Genomic DNA, 20039 nt, shown 5'->3' with positions numbered 1-20039 from the left:
CTTTTCTCAAAACGACTGTAAGGTTATGCATATATCATCACACCTATTTTACAGACAAGGAAACCTAAGCTTCAAGGCTTAAAGGAATCCCAGTACACTGGGACTTCAACTTTGGGTGTTTTGACACCCAGTCAAGTGTCCTTTCTTGTAGCAAAGAGTAGAATTCAGAGTCAAGGGGCCAGGCTCAAATCCTAGTTACACAATTTTCTTGTTCGTGAGAACCTGGGTAAATCCTGTCTTAAGAAATGTCTCTGAACCTCCATTTTCTCATCTATAAAACTGGGATAATTTTTGTCATGTCTTTTGTTTTGAGTAAAGTGATCTGTAAAACTTTAAAGAATTAAGTAAATCACTTTTTGATCATGAAACCAAGCTGCTTTCAATATCAATTTGCCACTGGACTTTAAGTATATGCAGAAAATGAGCTATTTAATCTATTTTACAGATACAGCTAAGAAGTTAAAAATTAAAACAAGGAAGATGTCAGTATTATTTCCAAGTTAATCTAGACATTTTTGGTGTAGAGTTAACCAGCAAAGAGCACAAGTCTAACTTTTAAATCTTGCACACTGGGGCTTTGAGTTTTTTATCTATAATGGTTTATACTGTTAAATACCTATATGTCAATGTACACATGTAGTTTTAAAAGTACAAGTAAAAGGAAGTGAGTTTTTTTTTCAGTCTTCCAAGTAGAATCACTCCAGATATTGTCAGAAATAACTAATATTCAAATGACTCAGTAATTTGAATTAAATAATATAATAAGTGAGAAGAGAAAGACCGAGCTCCAAAAGTGTTAAAAGAAAAGTAGTTTCTATAAAGTCAAGCATCTTGAGGGGAGACCCTTTTCATCTATAACATGCAAGGTACCTAGAAAGGCCAAAAAGTTTTTGTTCTCATAGGGCTTAAATTCTACCTAGAATTACAAACAATTATCTTAATTGATATACTATTGACCAGGAATCTTTTGAAATTAGTTGTGACTAAGCAGCCAGTTACTTTACAAACAAACCAGGTAATATTTAACCTCATCCTAGTTCAGGATTGAAAATATTTTTAAAAAAACAAACTAGATACCCAGGTGACCAAAGTTCCTTTTCCAACACCAGGCTGCAAACATCTCTTTAGCCTCCCTGACCCTGTGACGTGGCTATACCACAAACACAACCATTCCCCACCTATGCTGTCCTCCCCTGCCCACCCCAGCTCTATTTTTCCACAGTCCTGTTTCACATGTTCCCAGTTGGATTGCTTGACTGAAAACTACTGGTATGGAGAGCAGTGCCTCCTCTTTTTGGAGCTGAGACAGACATCCTTTCATTTAGAGTTACCACCTACCTATTAAAAGGGCTGTTTTTCTTTTCAATAAGTATTAAGTTTATTTCAGCAAGTCTAAGTATACTAGCCAGGGTGTATAAAGGCAACCTGCTCTCAAGGAGATTAAATTATATTTCTTAGTATTTCCTATTCAATTTAAAACTAATTATAATGAATTCTATTGAGAATTTAGTAACTACTGGACGATTTGGAGGGTCACCAAAAAAATCCCCAAGAGTCCACCTATTCTGCACAAGTCAATGTAACTATAGTATAACCAACACTGATAGCACTTCCAAACGAGAAATGAGAAAACAACTCTGCAAACCTTAAAAAACTCAATAAATGCTACCTATTATTATTATTGTTGCTGTAAAAGAGGAAGTCATATATATTCTATTCTGTCTAGAGAAAATAAGAGCTTATGCTTTAAAAATCTTATTTTATTTTCTTAAAAAGGACACATCTTAGATTCAAGTAGCTTAATCTGAAGCAAGATAAATTTAAATTGGCAAATACTTTTCTACTTTGAATTTCTATCTGCTGATTTTAAAAATAATAATTCATTGCTAAGTTTTTCTAACCAAAGGCCAAGTCTTAACTGTACTTCTTCCATTTGAGTTATATTCTGCTATTTGCCCAAGGGGAGAAAAAGCGCATTTTCTTGAGTAAGATGAAAGGATAAAAGAGGAAAAGGGGAACAGGAGTGGTCAAGTGATGGGGAACAATGCTGTCTCATCCACTGAAAGTTAAAGTGTAAAGAACATGCACTTCTCACCCTAACAAGGCACTGTGGGAGCCTTTGGTGGTGGAACAAGACAAAAATCCTCTCCTCTCCAAGCCTGGCTCCTCACCAAACTCTCTCCCTAGATAATTAATCAACCAATAAATACTTACTAAGCACCCATCATTGCTCTAAGCATATTACTAGGTGCTATAGATAAGAATATAGAGAAAGAAATGAGCCCTACTCACAAGGACCCTACATTCTAAGGTGGGTAGGTAACAAGGCCATGTAACAAAGCACTATAAAGTTAATAAACAGTTAAATAGTTAACAAAATTATTATTTAATGGCATATACAAAAATATAAAGCAGTCTGTGAAGAAGGACACTAACAACTGGGGAGAACCAAAAAAGGTTTTGTGCAGAAGATTACTAAGAGTCCATGTCTGAGGCAGGGAAGGCACATATTCTGGGCATGGGGACAGCCAATGCAAAGGTACCAAGAAAACAGATGAAGCAGGGTGTATACGGTTCAGAGGGCAGGAAAGAAACCAAGGAGGCTCAGAAAGGAGGTTGTGTGAGTTTTTCTTACAGGCAAAAAGAATTCACAGTCAGATCTGCATTTAAGAAAAATTACTTTGGTAGCCGTAGATGGAACAGATGAGAGTCAAAAGAGACTATGGGGCTCTTACAATGATCTGAGAGGTGAGGAAGGCCAGGACTAAGGTGGTAGCTCTGTGCAAGGAGAGAAGGGGTAAGATGCAAGAGATGTTGTAAAACCAAATGACAAGGTTTGGCTTTGGACTTGATGTGTGGGTTGAGAGAGTGAGGGGTCTGCACCTGATATACTGAAGAACAGTGGTGACTTCAACAGAAATAAGGAAGTCTGGAATGGGGGTGGGGGCAGAATTCTGAGGGGGAAATATAATTTCATTTTAGATATGCTGGATTAAAGATGTTTCTGGAACATCCTGTTTGAAACATCCAATAGACGACTGCTGATCTGAATCTGAAGTTTTCAGGTAGAATGAGATTGGCTATCTGAAAGTCATACGCATTAAGACTATTAAACTCATGGGAACTGATAAAGTTATTGAGAAAGTATAGGAGAAGATGGCCCGGGAAAGAACCTTGGGGACCACTCACAGTAGAGCAGATGACATGGACCGGGCCAGCAGAGGAAACTGAGAAGGTACAGGAGGCAAACAAAGGAGAGAAGTGTCACATAAACTCAGAGGAAAGAGTTTACAAGAAGAGATGGTGGTGAACAGTATCAAATGCTACAGAATAGTTGAGAAGGATTGCTGTTGTTTCTGACTCTATGATCTTGCTGACCACAGCATGCCAATACTGTCCGTGGGGTTTTCTTGGCAAAGACACTGGAGTGCTTTGCCATTTCCCTCTCCAATGTATTAAGGAAAACTGAGGGAAAGTGACTTGCCCAGGGTCACACAGCTAGAAAAATGTCCGAGGCTGGATTTGAATTTAGGTCTTCCTAATTCCAGGCCCAGTGCTCTATCTGCTGGCTCTAAGTTGCCAGTAATTTGACAATAGTGTCCAAGATAGAGCTTGAAGTACACCAACAGGTAGGAGGGCAGGATCTCCATAATAATAAAGCAAAGGAAACTTGAATTAGACTGGTGGGAGAACAGAACAGAGTACCATGAAAACACTCAGGAAGAGGGTGTTAGTCAATGTCAAATGACACAGGAAAATATAGGAGTGTGCAGAGTTTATCAGATTTGGCCATGAAGAGATCATCTCCTTGCTACTGGACTAGAAAAAGAGCCTTCTGGCTGGTCAGCCTGGCCCAAGTCTCCTTCCACCCCAGTCTAAGTGAATTTCCTTAAGTTTCAGTCTGACCATGTTACCCCCAACCCAATCAAACCCAGGGGCAAATATAAAATCAGCTTATAGTTCAAAGCCCTTTGTCACCTGCCCCTCCACCTTTCTAGTCTTCTTATACCCTCCACCCCTCCTTCCCCATGTATTCTTCAAACCAGTGACACTAGCCTCCCAGCTGTTCCTCACAAGACTTTCCATTTCCTGACTCCATGCATTTTCATTGACGGCTCCCCATGTGTGGAATTCTCTTCCTGTCTTCCTTCTAGTACCAGCTAAAACGACCTTGTACAAGAAGCCTTGCCAAGGTTCTTAATTCCAGTCTTTTTTCTCTGTTGATTATTTCCAGTTGATTGTGCTATACAGCTTGTCTGTCCAGTTGTTTGCATGTGTTTACATTAGATTATGAGCTCCTTATGAGTAGAATTATCTTTGCCCAAATATCGTAGACCCAACACTATGCCAGGCACAAAGCAGGTGCTTAATGTTTATTAACTATGGGCAGCGCTCTTTTTCCATTTAGAAGGAATTAGGGTATAGATAAAAGGGAAGAACGCCTTTCAGGGCTGGAGAGGAGGGTTCAAAGAACGGACTGAGGATTAAGTGAGTGACTATGGTTCTGTTAGCTAGAATAACTGTATTTTAACAATTAGCTAGAATAGACCATTAACTCCAAACTGCATTTTAACATATTGTGACCTTTTACTCGATCAAGACTATGTTAGATCAAATTATCTTGTTGTAGAATATCAGAGGGCATGTGGGTAGTCAGAGAGACAACTATGTTTCGAGAGTTCTCTAAGCTAGAAATGCTTAATGAGACTGAAGTCTAGGGATTCATCTTTGATCTCCCTTCCCTCTCACATGCAGTAAGTCACTAAGGCTTATGGACTTCACATCTCTCCCACCCACCCCCTTTACTGTATTCACACTGTTACTACCCTAAACAGCCTGCCTTCTTCAATATTCTCCGTTTCAAGGTTCCGTCCTCCACACAGCCACCGATGGGAGATTCTAAAAGCACAGGTCTGACCATCTTTCTTTCCTACCCAAGAAACAAAATGTGGCTGGCCTCTAGGAGCAAATGCAACCTCCTCTTTTTGGCATTTCAAGCCCCTCCAAGCCTGGTTCCAGATATTCTCCAGAACCAGTGCTAGCAGTGTGATGTAAGATGTAGAGAATAGATGGAAGACTCACAATGAAGCCTCTTATAACAGTTCAAGCAATATGAAATGGGGCCTCTAACAAGTGGCAGAAACAATACTAGAGAGGTGGGGAAGGACAGGAGATAGAGAGAAGAAAGGGGATCTGTAATAATGAAAGCACACTCTATAGCATTTTATAGTAGTATAAGTATTACCTTAAAAATTAGGAATTTGAGGCTTAGCATGGTTGTGACCTGCCCATGGTCATATAACTAGAAAATGTCCAAGGTAAGACTCAAACCTATGCCTCTGGAAGCTATATCAGAATTCTTTTTGGCAAACCATGTAGCCTGTACCAACTACGTGTGGAAATAAGGAGATGGAAGGGAAAAACAATAGCAATATAGCCATTTGGGAAGATGACAAAGCTATTGAGAGATATATCTAGAAATTAAGAAGCAGAGCATCATCAACAGATAATGAATTTTGCTCTTAAAAACCAAGGCAGTTAATATCACCAAATTTAGTCTTTAATTTTCTTCGGTAGACTCTGCACTAACTGTTGGGTTAGAAATTAATTTGTCCCAGGGAAGTCTTGGTTTCTCATATGGCCTACATTCTTGTAGAGGCTTGGAATAAGCCATCGATTGAGTCAAAAGACTCAGCTCTAATCCCAGGTCTGGTTATCTCACTTCTCTGGGCCTCAGTTTCCTCACTGGCAGGAGCTGTGCTCTATAGCTTAAAAACCCACAGATAATATCGAGCAAGAGGACTAAAGCTGGTAATGTCATTTCAACCTCTGTAATTCTAAACAAGCAAAAGGCTGCATCTCTGGCCAAGCCTGAAGACAAATTCAGTTTAAGACCAAATGAAGACATCTCTGTAAAATGCTTTGAAAATCATAAGCAGGGGCAGCTAGGTGGTGCAGTGAACAGAGCACCAGCCCTGGAGTTAGAAGGACCTGAGTTCAAATTCAGCCTCACACACTTAATACAAAATTAGCCGTGTGACCTTGGGAAAGTCATTTAACCCCAACTGCCCTACTTTACCCTCTCCACAAAGTAAAAAAGAAAAAATGTTTTTAAATCCTAAGTAAATGGTGATAATGATGTTGCTTTCAAGGTTTAAGATATTTTTGATGGAGATGGGGAAGTGCTGAAGAACAGCATTTCATGTGACCTGACATACAACCACAGAGACTTCTTTTACAGAAATCACGGGATTTTTGAGAGTTCTAAGGGATTTTAGAGATCAATCAGTCCTTTATTTTACAGATAAGGAAACCAGGACCCAGAAAGATTAAGTGACTTTCACAGGTCAAAACCTAGTTAAAGAAAAGAAAAAGTGTTCATAGAGGTTAAAATATTTACTAAAAACTACTAATAAAGATGTAAAACACAAGTGATTTTACTCAGTGACAGTGAGACAGAAACTGATAGCTCCCATGATAAAAATGATAAAAATAATTCAAAAAGTGCAATAAGTAAGGGAAATTGTAAGTAGGAGTCACTTTAAGGACATTTAATAACAGACAGCATTTACATAGCACTTTAAAGGTTTGCAAAGTACTTTCCAAATATTATCTCATTTGGTCCTCACAACAACTCTGGGAGGTAGGTGCTATTATTATTTCCATTTTTGGGATGAGAAAACTAAAAAGCAGACAAGGAGTGATTTGCCCAGAGTCACACATCTACTAAGTTTCTGAGATCAGATTTGAACTTAGGTCTTCCTAACTTCAGACCCAGTACTCTACCCACCACTGGCACCACTTTGATTTCTGAAAAGGGGAGCATGGCTTTGGTGTAAAAATTCAGCTAGTGAGAACTATACGTTTATCTGTATCTGACCCATGGCTCTTCGGAGCAAGGGCCACAGAGAACTTTTACTTGTATCCAATATAGTGAGCACTGTAATCAAAAGACACTAAAACTGACTGAAACAGATGAATAGGACAGTCCTTAGTAAAAGCCCAACATAAGAAAAAGTTGCTCTGTTTTGCTCAATTTGGACATCATCAGTATGGGGAATGCCTGAACAACATGAAGTTGGCACCCACCTGCTAAAGCCTTAGATTCTCTGCCGGGACACTGAGTGGTTAAGTGGCATGCCCCATGACACAGTCAGCATGAGTGGCGAAACTTGCATCCAAGTCCCCCTGACTCCAAGGGCCAGCTCGCTGGCCACGGTTAGCCTAAGAAAATTGAAATTTCTCATTGCAACTCTGCTGCCAAAGGGCAACTCGAAACTGAGAAGTGGAAAAGAACAGGCTGGCCCATCCTGCTTTCCAGGCCTGTGCAGAAATAGGCTCTGCTGTCTCCTCAGGTGAAGTGGGAAATAAACAGGTGCCAGACCATGAGTAATAACAGTAGTAGTTACCAGATGACATTTAGGCAGCTTGGTCATGTTTACAAGGTGCTTTACAGCCATTTTATCCCATCTGATCCTAACAAGCCAGTGAGGTCAATAATAGAGGCCATTATCTCTTTTCTAGAGGTTGGGTAACTTGCTTTTAAACTCTTTCTCTTATAAATCAATCCACCTCTGGACTAATTAAAGAATTTAGAGGTTCTTTACCTTTTTATCTCTGGCAAAAAAAATTAACAGTAAGAGTTAGAATTACTGCACAAACTGAGCATAGCATCTTAGAGAATCCAAAGAGCACTGCACTTTACAGTCAGAGACCTTTGCCACATGCTGGCTTTGTCATGACACTTGTGTAAACCTTGGGCAAATCATCTGATTTTGTTGAACCCCAATTTTCTAACCTGTAAAATGAGGAAGTTGGACTGGATAACCTTCAAAGTGCCTTTTTGCTCTAAATTCTGAGATCCTTTGAAGTTATCCATGGTTGTCCAACCATAACCTCGTATCTCAGCTGACTCAGCCTTTAAGTGCTCATTAGAAGAGGATGCAGGCAGTCTGCCTGCTGCCCCCATGCACTCCCATACTGGCAGGCAATGACCTGAGGGAGCAGAGATGAGCTCTTCCAGAACTGACATGTAGTCATACTTAGTGATTATAATTCTCATACATTTTAATTTATCTCCTATATTGAATCTAAGATATACAAAACTGAGGGAAAAGATGTCATCTTTTTATCCTAAGTAGCATCTTGACCAACAGCTCAATAAACATTTACTGAATTTGCTGGAATTAGTATTACTACCCACTTTTTTTTCTTCACAAAGGACAAAGATGAATAGATAACTATTTTTTTTTCAAAAGAGAGACATCATGATACTAAGTGATGATCACAGTACATTTTATTTTTCTGTTGACTTAAGAAATAAAGATCTGTAGTCATAACACGAATGCCATATTTAACAGAATATTTCAAACCCATTCTGCTCAATGCTATGTTAAGTATACTATAACATAATAGGGTTGCAGATTCCATCGGCCAACTTGAAAAGAGCCAAATCAATTCTGACACTAAATTCTGATCTAAATAGTACCTACTAGGGGTGGCCAGGTAGCACAGCGAGTAAGAGCACCGGCTCCAGTGTTGGGACGACCTGGAGATCGAATCCCGGGCTCAGATGCTCAGCACCACACCCAGAAATAGCTGGCCGTGTAACCTTGAGCAAGTTACTTAACCTTGATTGCTTAAAAAAAAATAAATAAATAAATAGTACCTACTAATCTGATACACATCTGGGACCCCTTGGCAGTATGGGAATGACACTAAAATTAGCCTGTGCATCAGGGAGTGAGCTTGAAAAAAATGAAGGAGGAAAGGTCAGGGAGTCCAAATAAATTTATGATCCATAATGTGTTGATGAGTCATTGACCTGGGCAATTATTTTCCTTCTCTATGCCTATATTTTGTCATCTATAAAAAATGGGAACTAGTTCTTACCAAACTTACAGGAGGAATGCTTTACAGACTCATCACTGCAAAGCTTCTTATAAAACAGCTTTGGACAAACTTACTGCTTCTCTAGTAGAAAAAAACTACCCACCCCTGGAATTTTCCCCGATGTCAACCCAATGCCAACATCTCAGCATTTAAGCAATCTTGACCCTACCTCTCAGTAGTTTCCTCCAGGGGCAGGACACAAAATGGAATGGCACCCCTAAGGCCACTAAAATGGAATGGTCATCTCTAAACCCGTATCAGGAATATAAGGAATAACCATTATCAAAAGAAACAGAGTTACCAGTGGCATGCTCCCTGAACCAAGCATTCCTTCCTAAAGTCTGGGTTGGAGGTTCGAGGTGTAAAGGAGGAAAAAGAATCAATCAACCAGAATTCACGCAGCTAAGGGTTGGTAAGACAAAGACCAAAAACAAAAGAAATCATTTCTGTTCTCATGAAGTTCACATTCTCAATGTGACAAACACTGATTAAGTACTGACTAATGTAGTGGCTTTATATATTCTAGGCACTCAGTAAGCCTTACTGTCATTTTACGTTGTACACTTTGACCACTTTTCCCTCATGTTACATCACAACACACCACAGACTGGTTCCAGCTCTCTAAAACTGAGTAGCATTTCTGGGCTGGTGACTGGTATTTTATTATGAAATAAAAAACATTAAAGCTATTCCCTCCCATGTGGCCTATCCTGACCACCCTAAAGCCCCACTAAAAAATACTTCTGTTAGTGAGGTCAGGCTCCAATAATCAACTAAGCTGGAAACCAAACTTTCCAATACCTAATTAGAAGAATTCCTGACATCACACATCGTGCTCTCAAATAAATGCTGATTATGGAGAACGCATGTCTTTTACTCTCTGTCTCTATCAATGACGCCTTGGGTATCTGATACCAGGTCTGTGATTCTATTGGTGACTTGTATCCAATGTGGACATCATTTCAAAAATGATAAAAACAAAATCTCTAGCTCCAAACCTTCCTTAGTCATTTCTAATCGGACAATATTCTGGGCTTCCTACAAAAAGGGAAGGACTTTTCCAAAATGCCACCAGATTTGCTTGTGCCACTTCACCCACATTGCTCATGCTGTGCCTCATGGTCTATTGACCTGGCAAGGCAGGCTCCGTAACGGGGCAGGCTGTAACCAAGGCCGACCCCGGACCTCGATGAATGACCAGGCCGTGCTCACTTCCTGAAACAGAACTCTGTAAAGGACCCGTGGTTTCTGAGGACGTCCCCGGGAAGTCTCAGCCCTGAGAAGTCCGCGGGAGACACCAGCAGCGGCCGCGTTCAAAGCCGCAGGGGGTCCGTTGGAGCTGGCCGGTGTCGGGCTGTGCGGCGCACCCAGACCTCGGTTCTTTGGAGGCAGCCCTCCGGGCGCTTCACGAGGCCGGGCCGGGGCCGGCGCTGCCCTCGCTCGCTCTCGGAGAGCCGGGCGCGGCAGGCTCAGGTGGCGCCCGGGCAGGGCCAGGCTTCCCAGCGGCCCCCCGGGCTCGGGTCCCGCCGCTCCTCTGCCCCGTCTGCCCCGTCTGCCCGCGGGATCCCGGCCGGACCGCGCTTCTGCTGCTGGCAAGTTTTCCGATGATCACCTCCGGGTTAAGAAAGCGCCCCCACCCCCCGCACACACCGGGCAGGTCCGGCCGCGGCGCTCCCTCTGCCACTCTCCCCAGGGGCCGGGGCAGAGCCGCACTTGCCAGGGGCAGGTGCTGGGGGGCCGCGGAACGGGCAGGGGGTGTCGGGATGCTGCCACTGTGGCGGGCGCGACCCCCGGGACTCGGGGCTTGCCCACACTCGGACCTTGGGGTCCCAGTCCGGGGCCTGTCCCTCCTTCTACCAGGGGGAGAAACTGAGGCCGGGGAGGGACTTTCAGACCAGCGCAGCCGCGGGGCTCGGAGCCTGCGTACTCCCCTTCTACAGCGGGGGAAACCGAGTCCGGAGGGCGGGCGGAGGCCTGGGAGGCCCGACGCCGCGGCTTTCAGAGGGGACAGGGAGGCCCACGGGCCGGGGAAGGGAGGGGCTCCGCGGACCCCCAGCCCCGGCCCTCCCCCTCCCCCTCCCGGGGGCCGCACTCACCAGGTTGAGGGGACCGTCCATCACTTCCATAGACGCCGGGGCGGGGGGCGGCGGCGGCGGCGCCCCGGCTCATGGAGGGCCAGGGGAGGGCAGCGCTGGGACGAGCCCGGGAGCCGGGTCGGCGCCGCTGCCGGATCAACACGGCAGCCGCCGCCGCCGCCGCCGCTTCCTCCTCCCCCTCGTCAGACGCCGCCGCCGCCGCCCCCGGAGCCCGCCCCTCCGCGCGTGCGCGGCGTGCTTACGTCACGCGCAGGAGACGCCGCCGACGCCAGAAGCCGCGAGAGTGGGCGGGCCGAGGAATCCCCCATCCCTAGCGCGATTCCCGTTCTGTCCCGTTCCGCGTCCGCGATCTCGCGAGAGCTTCGTGGAGGCCGGTCTGGGAGAGCGGGGAGGGGAGGAGCCAGAGGAGTCCGGCCTTGCGGCACGTGGGGAGCAGGATCCCATCCGGACTTGGCGACGTCCGCCCCGCGGAGCAGCCTCCCACCCTGGCCCACAAACCGCCTTCCCCTCTCACCCCATCTCCCATTGACCCTCTCGGGCCCTATTGAGCGCCCCCCACTTTAGCCCCGCTGAGCCGTGCCCTCCCAGCGCTGGCGCACCCCGTGTCGTGGAGCGCCTCATGGCCGCGTGCGGCCCCGCTGCTGGCCCCTGCCCGCTATGCCTACCGCCCCCCCCCCGCCGCGCCCTGCAGCCTACGGCCCGCTGGGGCAGTCCACCCAGTGTAGCCGCCTGGCACCCTGCTGGGAGCCTGCCCCCCCCCCCCCACACACACCCCTCCCCGGAGCCCCGACTTGCCGCCATCCCATCCCCGCTGGACGTTGCCCTCCTCGCCCGCTCCCAACCCCGGGGCTGGTCCCTGGCCCGTCGGCTCCTTTAGTAGGGGCACCCCCGGCTGATCCCGGGCGACCACCTCCTGCCCTCAGGAGGTCCCTCCCATGGCCACGGAGGCCTTTCTGAGGCCGGCCTGCCAACCCCTCCAAAACAGCTCCCCGAGCGCATGACCCCCGGACACTGCGCCCGGGACAGGTTAATGCTCCCTGACGTGCGTGCTTCCCTCCCTGCCCCAGACCCGGTGGGCCCTCCGAGACAGCGGCCCGGTGCGGCCCGGCTCAGTGCCCTCATCTGTAAAGGGGGCGCTTGTACAGATACCCCGCGGACTCCCGGCCGCCCGATGACCCGGGGACCGCCTCACGACTGCCAGTGACCTCATGCCCTGGTGTGACCTGCGGCCGCTCAGGCCACCCCTTGACTGCTTCTGAGGTCCGCCTATTGTGTGTCCCCAGTGCAGCTCCATTGTCAACACATTGTTAACGGCCCCCTTACCCCGCTGACCACCAAACACCCTTCCCCAAACCCTGCTGACTGGCCAGTCCACCCTGTCCTCCACCTCATACCATGACCTTCCGGGGCCACCCAGAGACCAGCTCCAGCCCCACTCACCGGCCTATCACCCCATTAATTGCCTTTCTCTCATTGATCACCACAATCAATTAATAAGCACCCACTAGTCACTTGGACTGCACTGGGTCTGTAATGAATGGCAAAAAACATTGCCTGCTATGGAAGAGTTAACGCTCTGATGGAGAATCATCTCCAGTTTCCCCTTATTATTGCTTCCTGCCTCATTTAAATCCTTTTCTTAGATTCAGCCAATCTCACCATTCAACTATCAACACTAAATGAGGGCCAAATTAGAGGTTACAAAACCTGTTTCCTGTTTAAATCCCAGCTCTGCCACAAGGTATGTGACTTTAGACTAGGCCTTTCTCTTTCCTCAAATCTCAGTTTCCTCTGGTCTGTTTCCTGGAATACAAAATGAGGGGGTTTGAGAAGATGATCTCCCAAGTTTTCTTCAAGATTAAAATCTATTATTTTACTGGTCCTCACAACCCAAATAATTTCTATACCTCACAGCCATCACTACCTTGCTCACTTTTCCAAGTCTTCAGAATTACAAAGGCCTTGCAGGGACAGCTTGATGGATTTGAATCTTACCATGGCCACGCCCTTGTGTGATCATGGGCAAATTATTTCACTCTTCTGGACCTCAGTTTCCATATCTATAAAGGGGTAAGATGATCTCTAACTTCTCCAGTTCTGACATTCTCTGATTCTGTGATACCCAACAGAAAGCCAGCTGGCAAGCCTGAGAGCTCGGAATGAAGGAAGGATGCTAAGAGTGGAGCATCCCTAGAAGGGAAAGGAAATTAACCGCCTGAGCTACTAGTGCCCCTTTGGAAGGAGGGAAGACCACGCTCGCTCAGAACAACGCTGAGCCCTGGCTTGACTCGAGCCCGATTTAGACCCGTGCTTGGCATGACACCAAAGCTGATTATGCCCCTCCTTTCTGAAGTGGATGTGTAGACCTCATCCTCCCACAGGTCCCTTCCTGTGTTCTAGAAAAGGGAGGAGGTTCAGTCTCTGCAGCTGCAGCCTAGCAGTTCATGGAAGGGGCAGACTGCCTTGAGTCCTAAGTAGGGAAGCAAACATGGAGAAAGGGGGAGACCGAAGATAAGCAAGAGAGTGGGGCCACAAAGAAAGGCCAAAGACGGCACCTGCCTTCAAGGAGCTCTCAACCCAGCGGGGGAGACAGCGCGCAAACCGCTAGCGACAGGACAAACAGGAAATAATAGTGTCAAGAGAGGGAAAGCCCTCGAATTAAGAGGGATTCCAAAAGGCTTTCTGTAGAAGGTGGGACTTGGAGGAGACCAGAGGGCAATCCGGGCACAGAGGTGGGGGCAGAGGGAGGATTGCCAGAGAAAATGCCCAGAGTTAGCAGATGGAGTATCTTGTTTGGGGAATTGCCAGGAGGCCGGTGTCAGTGGATCCAAGAGAACCTGAGGATGAGGAAGAGGGTAGAAGCAAAGGTGTGTGGGGTGGGGTGGGTGCTAGGAAGGGCTTTGAACACAAAACTGAAGATTTTATTTTTTTTCCTGGAAATATATAGGGAACCACTGGTTTATTGAATGGAGGATGACATATTTGGACTCACACTTTAGGAAAATAATTTTGGTGGCTTAGTAGGGGTAGCTTGGAGTGGAGGAGAGACTTGTACTAGGCAAACAGCAAGAAAGTATATTTGAGAGATGTTGTCAAGGTAAACTCTACAAGCCCTGACAACAAATTGGATTATTGGATATAGGGGGAAAGAGAAGAGAAGAGAGATGGTAGATGGGGATTGATGGGTGGATGAAGAGAAAGACGGAATGCTCACTATGGGACACCCATAGTTAGCAGGCACGACCTGGACAAAAATGCAGCACAAGGGGTCAGATAGGAGAAGAGGGTGATTGGCAGTGTCAAATGCTGGAGAGAAGTCAAGAAGCATGAGGACTGAGAAAGGCCATTGGATTTGACAAGAAATCATTGGCAACTCCAGAGAGAACAGTTTCAGTCGAATGGTCAGAAGCCAGAGTGTAGAGAAGAGAGTGAAAGAAGAAGAAATGGAAGCATCTATTGTAGACAGCCTTCTTAAGGAATTTAGCCACGAAAAGCAGGAGATACATGGGGTGAAGTTAGCAGAGATGGAGAGATCAAGTGAGGGTTTTTGAGAATGAGGGAGAAGGGCATATTGGTAGAGAAATAGCCAGTAGAAGGCGCTGAGGGATATGAGGCGAGAAGAGTAAGCTCTCAGCAGATAGCTTCAGGTTCAGTAGAACATGAGGCAGGGTGCTCAGCTGAGAGGGGAGGGGTTGGAGGCTTGGAAGAGCCTCTGGTAAGTGGGAGCATGAATACATGTAAGAGAGGAGAGCCCAGTTGACATCATGTAATGTAAATTTGTAGTAGACACATTCTCCCCCTTTGTTCGGAATAGGAGTAAAGGCAGCAGAAGGTTGGCGTGCTCCAAGCCTGAGGGTTGGCAGAGGTCAACTGGCATATATAAGTGGGCAAGAGACTTCAGAGAAAAAGACAATGTAGAGTTTAATGGTTCACCAAAGTTCAAATTGGGGAAAAGAGAATGTAGCTAGTACAGGGCTGAGGGCCTAGGAGAGAACTGAGGGGTAAAGGCATCAAAGGTCCCAGTATGGACAAAGAATGGGTTGGTGGTTGTAAGGCAGAAGAAAAAGTAGAATGCAAATAGATCATGATCCAATAAGGGAATTTCAGTGTTCACGAACATGGAAGTGTGCATTTGTGGATGAGGGCAACATGAAGGACATGACTGTTTTTTTGTGATGTGGGATAGAGGAGGAGGTCACTGGAAACAAGTTGAGGAACCCTAAGGTGTTTGAAGGAGGATAAATCTGTATATTGAAGTTCCCTAGTGTAAGGACAGGAGTTGGAGGGGAGGGGGGTCACATATTTAACTCATTGAGGCCAGAAGCAGACTATTCTAGAGGTCTATAAACAAGCTGCTAGGATTCTTGTTGAGTGGTAAATACGGATTTCATGAGCATCAAATGAAGAGAGGTTACTGAGTGATGTAGATAAGGGGTGAGCTGGGGAGTGGCAAGGCTAATCAAGAAGTATTCCCATTTTCCTGCCTTCACCAAGGAGCCAGGGGAATGAGAAAAGTGCAACCAGTGTGAGAAAGGAGAACCAAGGAGGTTGTATCATCGGAAGGGACCAGGTCTGTCTGAGAACCAGAAGACAGAAAGAGTGGGAAAGGGAATAATAAAATGGAAGCCAATTTGCTGCATATTGATCAGGCATTCCAGAGGATGCAGGGGAAGCTGGGTGGCTTCAGGCTGGGACACGGGAGGTGGGCTGGTGGATTGAAGAGAATTGAAATAAGGAATCAGGCAATGAGGACTCAGATTTGAAGGGTGATTGCTTGGGGTTCACTGGGTTAGGGAGGCTATGATGGGTGGAGGGATGGAGTTTCTTAGGGAAATTTTAAGGAAGATTTTCAATGTAATAATATAAATGACCTCAGGGTGGAATCCTTTCAAAGCCTTGGCTAGTTTAAATGAGGAAGCAACAACTTGGAGAGAAAAGCCTGGTGATACTCTCCTTTCCCCAAGGCAGGAGATCTGTCTAGAAACTTGATGGAATGGTGCCTCAACTCTCCTCTCGACTCAGCAGCAAGAGGCTGCTATGGTGAAATGATACTTCTCTTCCCACAGCAAGCAGAAGAGGGTGAGGCCCCCTCCCTGTTTCCACTCCTCTCCTTTGCCCGCTATCCACTGGAGGCTGGAGACCAGGCAGGAGATGGTACAGAGCAGGCAGGATCTGTTGGTGCTTCTTAAAACCCTAACCCTTTGAACCTCACTTTATCCGTGTGGCTGCGATATTATCCCCATTTTCCAGGCTAGCAAATGGAGGTGAGGTATAATTATTTGAACTCCATCAAACAAGATGAAAAGAATGAACTAATAATTAGGAGAAAGAGTAAGAAGAAAAGGGGAAGCAAGAAACATCATTTAGCACTTACTATACTATGCCAGACACTTTACAGATATTTCATTTGATCTTCACAACAATCCTGCAAGGTAGGTGCTATTACTTACTGCTTCCATTTTACAGTTGAGAAAACTGATTAATGGGTTTGTCCAGGGTCACATAGCTAGTAAGTATCTTGGGCAGGATTTGAACTCAGGTCTTCTGGACTCCAGGCCCAGTGCTCTGTGCATTGTGACAACTGCTGCCTCTATAAAGTAGAAGAAGAAGAGAACAGGAAAGAAGGAAGAGAAGGGGAAAGAGAAGAACTACTGACCTTCAGGGCCTTTCTGACTTGCAGGGCACCTAATTTGATCCTCAGAACTACCCTGTGTGGTAAACTTAAGAATTAGGAAAGCCTGAGCACAAATTCTGCCCCAGCACGTTTTAGCTGTGTGACCCTGGGCAAGACGTTTAACTTCTCTGTGCCCCAGTTTTCCCATCTGTAAAATGAGGATAAAATAGCATCCACCTTACAGACTCATATAAGATAATATACGTTCAAAAGCTCCTTATGAATACTAGCCAAAAAAATGTATCAGGAAAAGGTATGAGAAAATGGAGATTCTTGCCTTAGAATCTTGCCTGAGAACATGCCTAAATTCAAACAGCTTTCTAGTAAATGTCACAGGTGGCATTTTGACATAGGGCTTTTTCCACCTAACAGCCCTCTGGAAGTGACATAGAGAAAGCCAGTCACAGCAGATATGCCACTCTCCCTTGGCTGGTCCCAGGGAACTGGGACCAAGGAGGTGAGTTAGTTTTCTTAGGTTCAAGGTTATTAATGCCAAAAGATATAAGCTAAGGTATGGTCATGTAGGGTTGTTTATCAAGTACGGATCACAGACCAAGGTCTGGATAGAGCCAGACATCTGAGGAGGCTGCCAGTGAGATCCCTGGGGGTTCTGGCATTCTTAACACAGATCTGAACTACCACAGAAGCGGGGGTGAGCAGAGCCGGGCAAGGATTCAGCCTAGCAGTCTTCAGGAGACAGGAGGCCAAGTTTCCCATCCAGTAAATTGACACTTAAGAGAGGTCAGGCCAAAAGGAAACATTTGTCAAATGAACAATTCATCCTAGGCTAGCTCAGTGGCTCTGAAACTGGGCTTCTGGAGAGAGTCATTGGGGGTCCTGACATAGTCCTGTGTGCCCAGTTATTACCTCTGGAATCATGGGACTGGCCTATTTCCATTCTTTTCAGAGTACCAAAAGGGAGGTCACCTCCACCAAGCTCCTTGCCTCTTCCAAGTTCCCTGCCTTCTTCAGATGTCTGGGTACAGCTGTCATTTTCTTCCTGTCTCCCAATCCTGAAGATCTTTGATACTGGAAGTCTAGTATTGAGGTCGAGGATGCAGAAGGGTAAGTGTGGAACAGCAGCAGGTATCAGCATCAGTTCACCAAATATAAGCATTATTTTAAATAAAATGACTCCCAAAAAGCAAAATTACCTGTGAGCCAAATGAACGAATGAATGAAAATACTTTCATTAACCACTTATTCTGTACCCGCACAAGGCTGAGGGCTGGGGATACAAAACAAAAATGGAGACTGTCTCTACCCTGAAGGAACTTATATGCTAATAGGCAAAGACAACCCATGTAGTGGAATGGTGTCCATGCAAATGAGTTTTGATCTGGAAAGTTACAGGGGCGGAGACTTAATCCAGAAGGCAGTTATTATCAAGCCCTTTTCCAGGAGCAATGGTGGTGTTGCTTTGATTATGATGTCCAGAGCAAGATGGGGAAAGGAAGAGGGAATGGTCCATGAGGGATGGCAGGCAGGTGCTTAGAAGGCCCAGGTGGCTGACTGGAGGTTGTTGATTATGCACTCAGTGGGCTAGTTTGAAGTAGCCCAGTCACCAATCAAGAAGGCTGGGCCCTAGGAGAAGGTCTGAAGATTCCAAAGGCAAAGGGATTAACTTCCTCAGGGCTTGGGGAATGGATTCCAGAAGTGCAGTGCTTAGGTCTAGGAGGTAGATGGATGGTGATCATCCAGAGAGGCAGGAGCAACAAACAGCCAATAGGTGGCCCAGGGAAGAACTAAATAGGATGGGAAGATAAAGGGCCTACGGCCTAGGATCAGCAGGCCCCTTTTGGCTCCCAAATATGATTGACACACAATTCGCTTCAGTTCAAGTCAACAAGGACTTACCATTCATTTAGTGCATACCAAGTACTGCACTACAGACCGGGAATACACATCACAAACCAGACTGTACTTGTCATCAGTAATGGTGCAGGAAGGGATCTCTTCTGATGAAGCGCCAGCTAGGCCTTATCACTAGCGTTTACACCGCTTTAAGTCTCTGTTAGCCCATTTGGTTCAAGTGCTGTGGCCATGGGTCATGACATGGGAAGAGGCTTCAGGGAGGCTTCCAGAGCATGGAAGAGAAGGTCTGACGAAGGGCTTATGGAAGATGAGCAATTCCATGGGAATTCAGTCCCTGTGGCTCAGCTCACCGTCCCTGTCACTTTCCAAATCGAATGGGAATGTTATTTGTCAAAATGACTCAAAGGCTCTTCCCCTCCCAAAATCTAAGACCAAGTGAGAAAGGGCTTTGCTTCTATATTTGCACTCCCAGTGTTCAGAGCACAGCAGATGGGTTAGAAATGCCTTTCCGTCCATTTGGGGCAGCCCTCCCTCCCCTAGCCTTCCCTGGAGCTCCAAGGCCAGTTCTCCAGAGGTGACCCTGAGGCCCTGCCATGATTCCTAGGATTGTATGGCACAAAATCAGCTGGGGAGGAACACCTGGAAATAATTGTAGCCTGAATAGCTCTGTCATTCTTTGGGGATTTCATGCTGTTGCAATGTTTCAAAATGGGGTTGTTCTGTATAGAGAATAATCCTTGGAGCCAGGAACCTGTGTGTGCTAGTCATGCCTCTAACGAGTGAATGAGTGACCCTAAGCAAATCATCTTAATCTTTTAGTGTTGTAGGCAAGCTTTTAGTTTGGGAGAATGTGCTGGCTTGTGGACCAGAAAATTTCCTCACTTGGGAATTCTTTGTGTCAGTGAAATGACAAATCCAATACCTTCCCCCTCCCCAACAACCCTGTGAAATTGATAATGCAAGGGTTATTATTTCTGTTACATGAGTAAGGAAACTGATCCTTAGAGAGTAAAGTGACTTGTTTAGGGTCACTCAGCTAAGAAGAGACAGGGCTAAGATTTGAACCTGGGACTCTTGACTCAAAGGCCAGTGCCCCTTCTGCCATGCCTAACAAGGTGGTAATTGTCAAATGTTCAGTGCCAGGTACATGAGACATGCTAATATAAATGTTAGCTTTCTCCCTCCCCTTCCTTCCCCTTTTCCTTCCTCATGTTTTCTGGCAAAACTTTTCCTCCTGCCTCCTCTTTTTTTTTTTTTTTTTGCCTTTTGGAGGGCAATTAGGGTTAAGTAACTTGCCCAAGGTTACACAGCTAGGTTTTTTTTTTGTGTTAAATGTCTGAGGCTGGATCTGAACTCAGGTTCTCCTGACTCTAGGGACGGCGCTTTACTCACTGCACCGCCTAGCCACCCCCTGCTTCTTCCTCTTAAAGAGCTTTCTTTGAAGTAGCCAGGATCCCAGAATCTGATGTTTGGACACTTCCTGTTGTACCCAGGGCCCTCTAGGGTATTATTCCCTTCCCACAATAGCTGAAGCATGAGACTCCATCTTGGTGGGCTTAAGG

General features: G+C 45.9%; 1 protein-coding gene across 1 annotated transcript in view; it reads right to left on the bottom strand.

Annotated features, from left to right (window-relative positions):
* Window positions 1-11152, bottom strand: part of NRBF2 (nuclear receptor binding factor 2) — a 28497-nt gene extending 17345 nt beyond the window's left edge. Inside the window, exon 1 of the mRNA XM_069101863.1 lies at window positions 10989-11152. Coding sequence (XP_068957964.1) covers window positions 10989-11018 — 30 coding nt within the window. The 5' untranslated portion in view covers window positions 11019-11152. The remainder of the gene's footprint in view (window positions 1-10988) is intronic.
* Between the last annotated feature and the right edge of the window lie 8887 nt (window positions 11153-20039).

Source organism: Petaurus breviceps, unplaced genomic scaffold, assembly GCF_028583685.1.
Source record: "Petaurus breviceps papuanus isolate PSGF00001 unplaced genomic scaffold, PetGlider_PUasm1.0 490, whole genome shotgun sequence".
Classification (NCBI taxonomy): Eukaryota; Metazoa; Chordata; class Mammalia; order Diprotodontia; family Petauridae; genus Petaurus; species Petaurus breviceps.
This window is presented reverse-complemented; position numbering and strand designations above follow the sequence as displayed.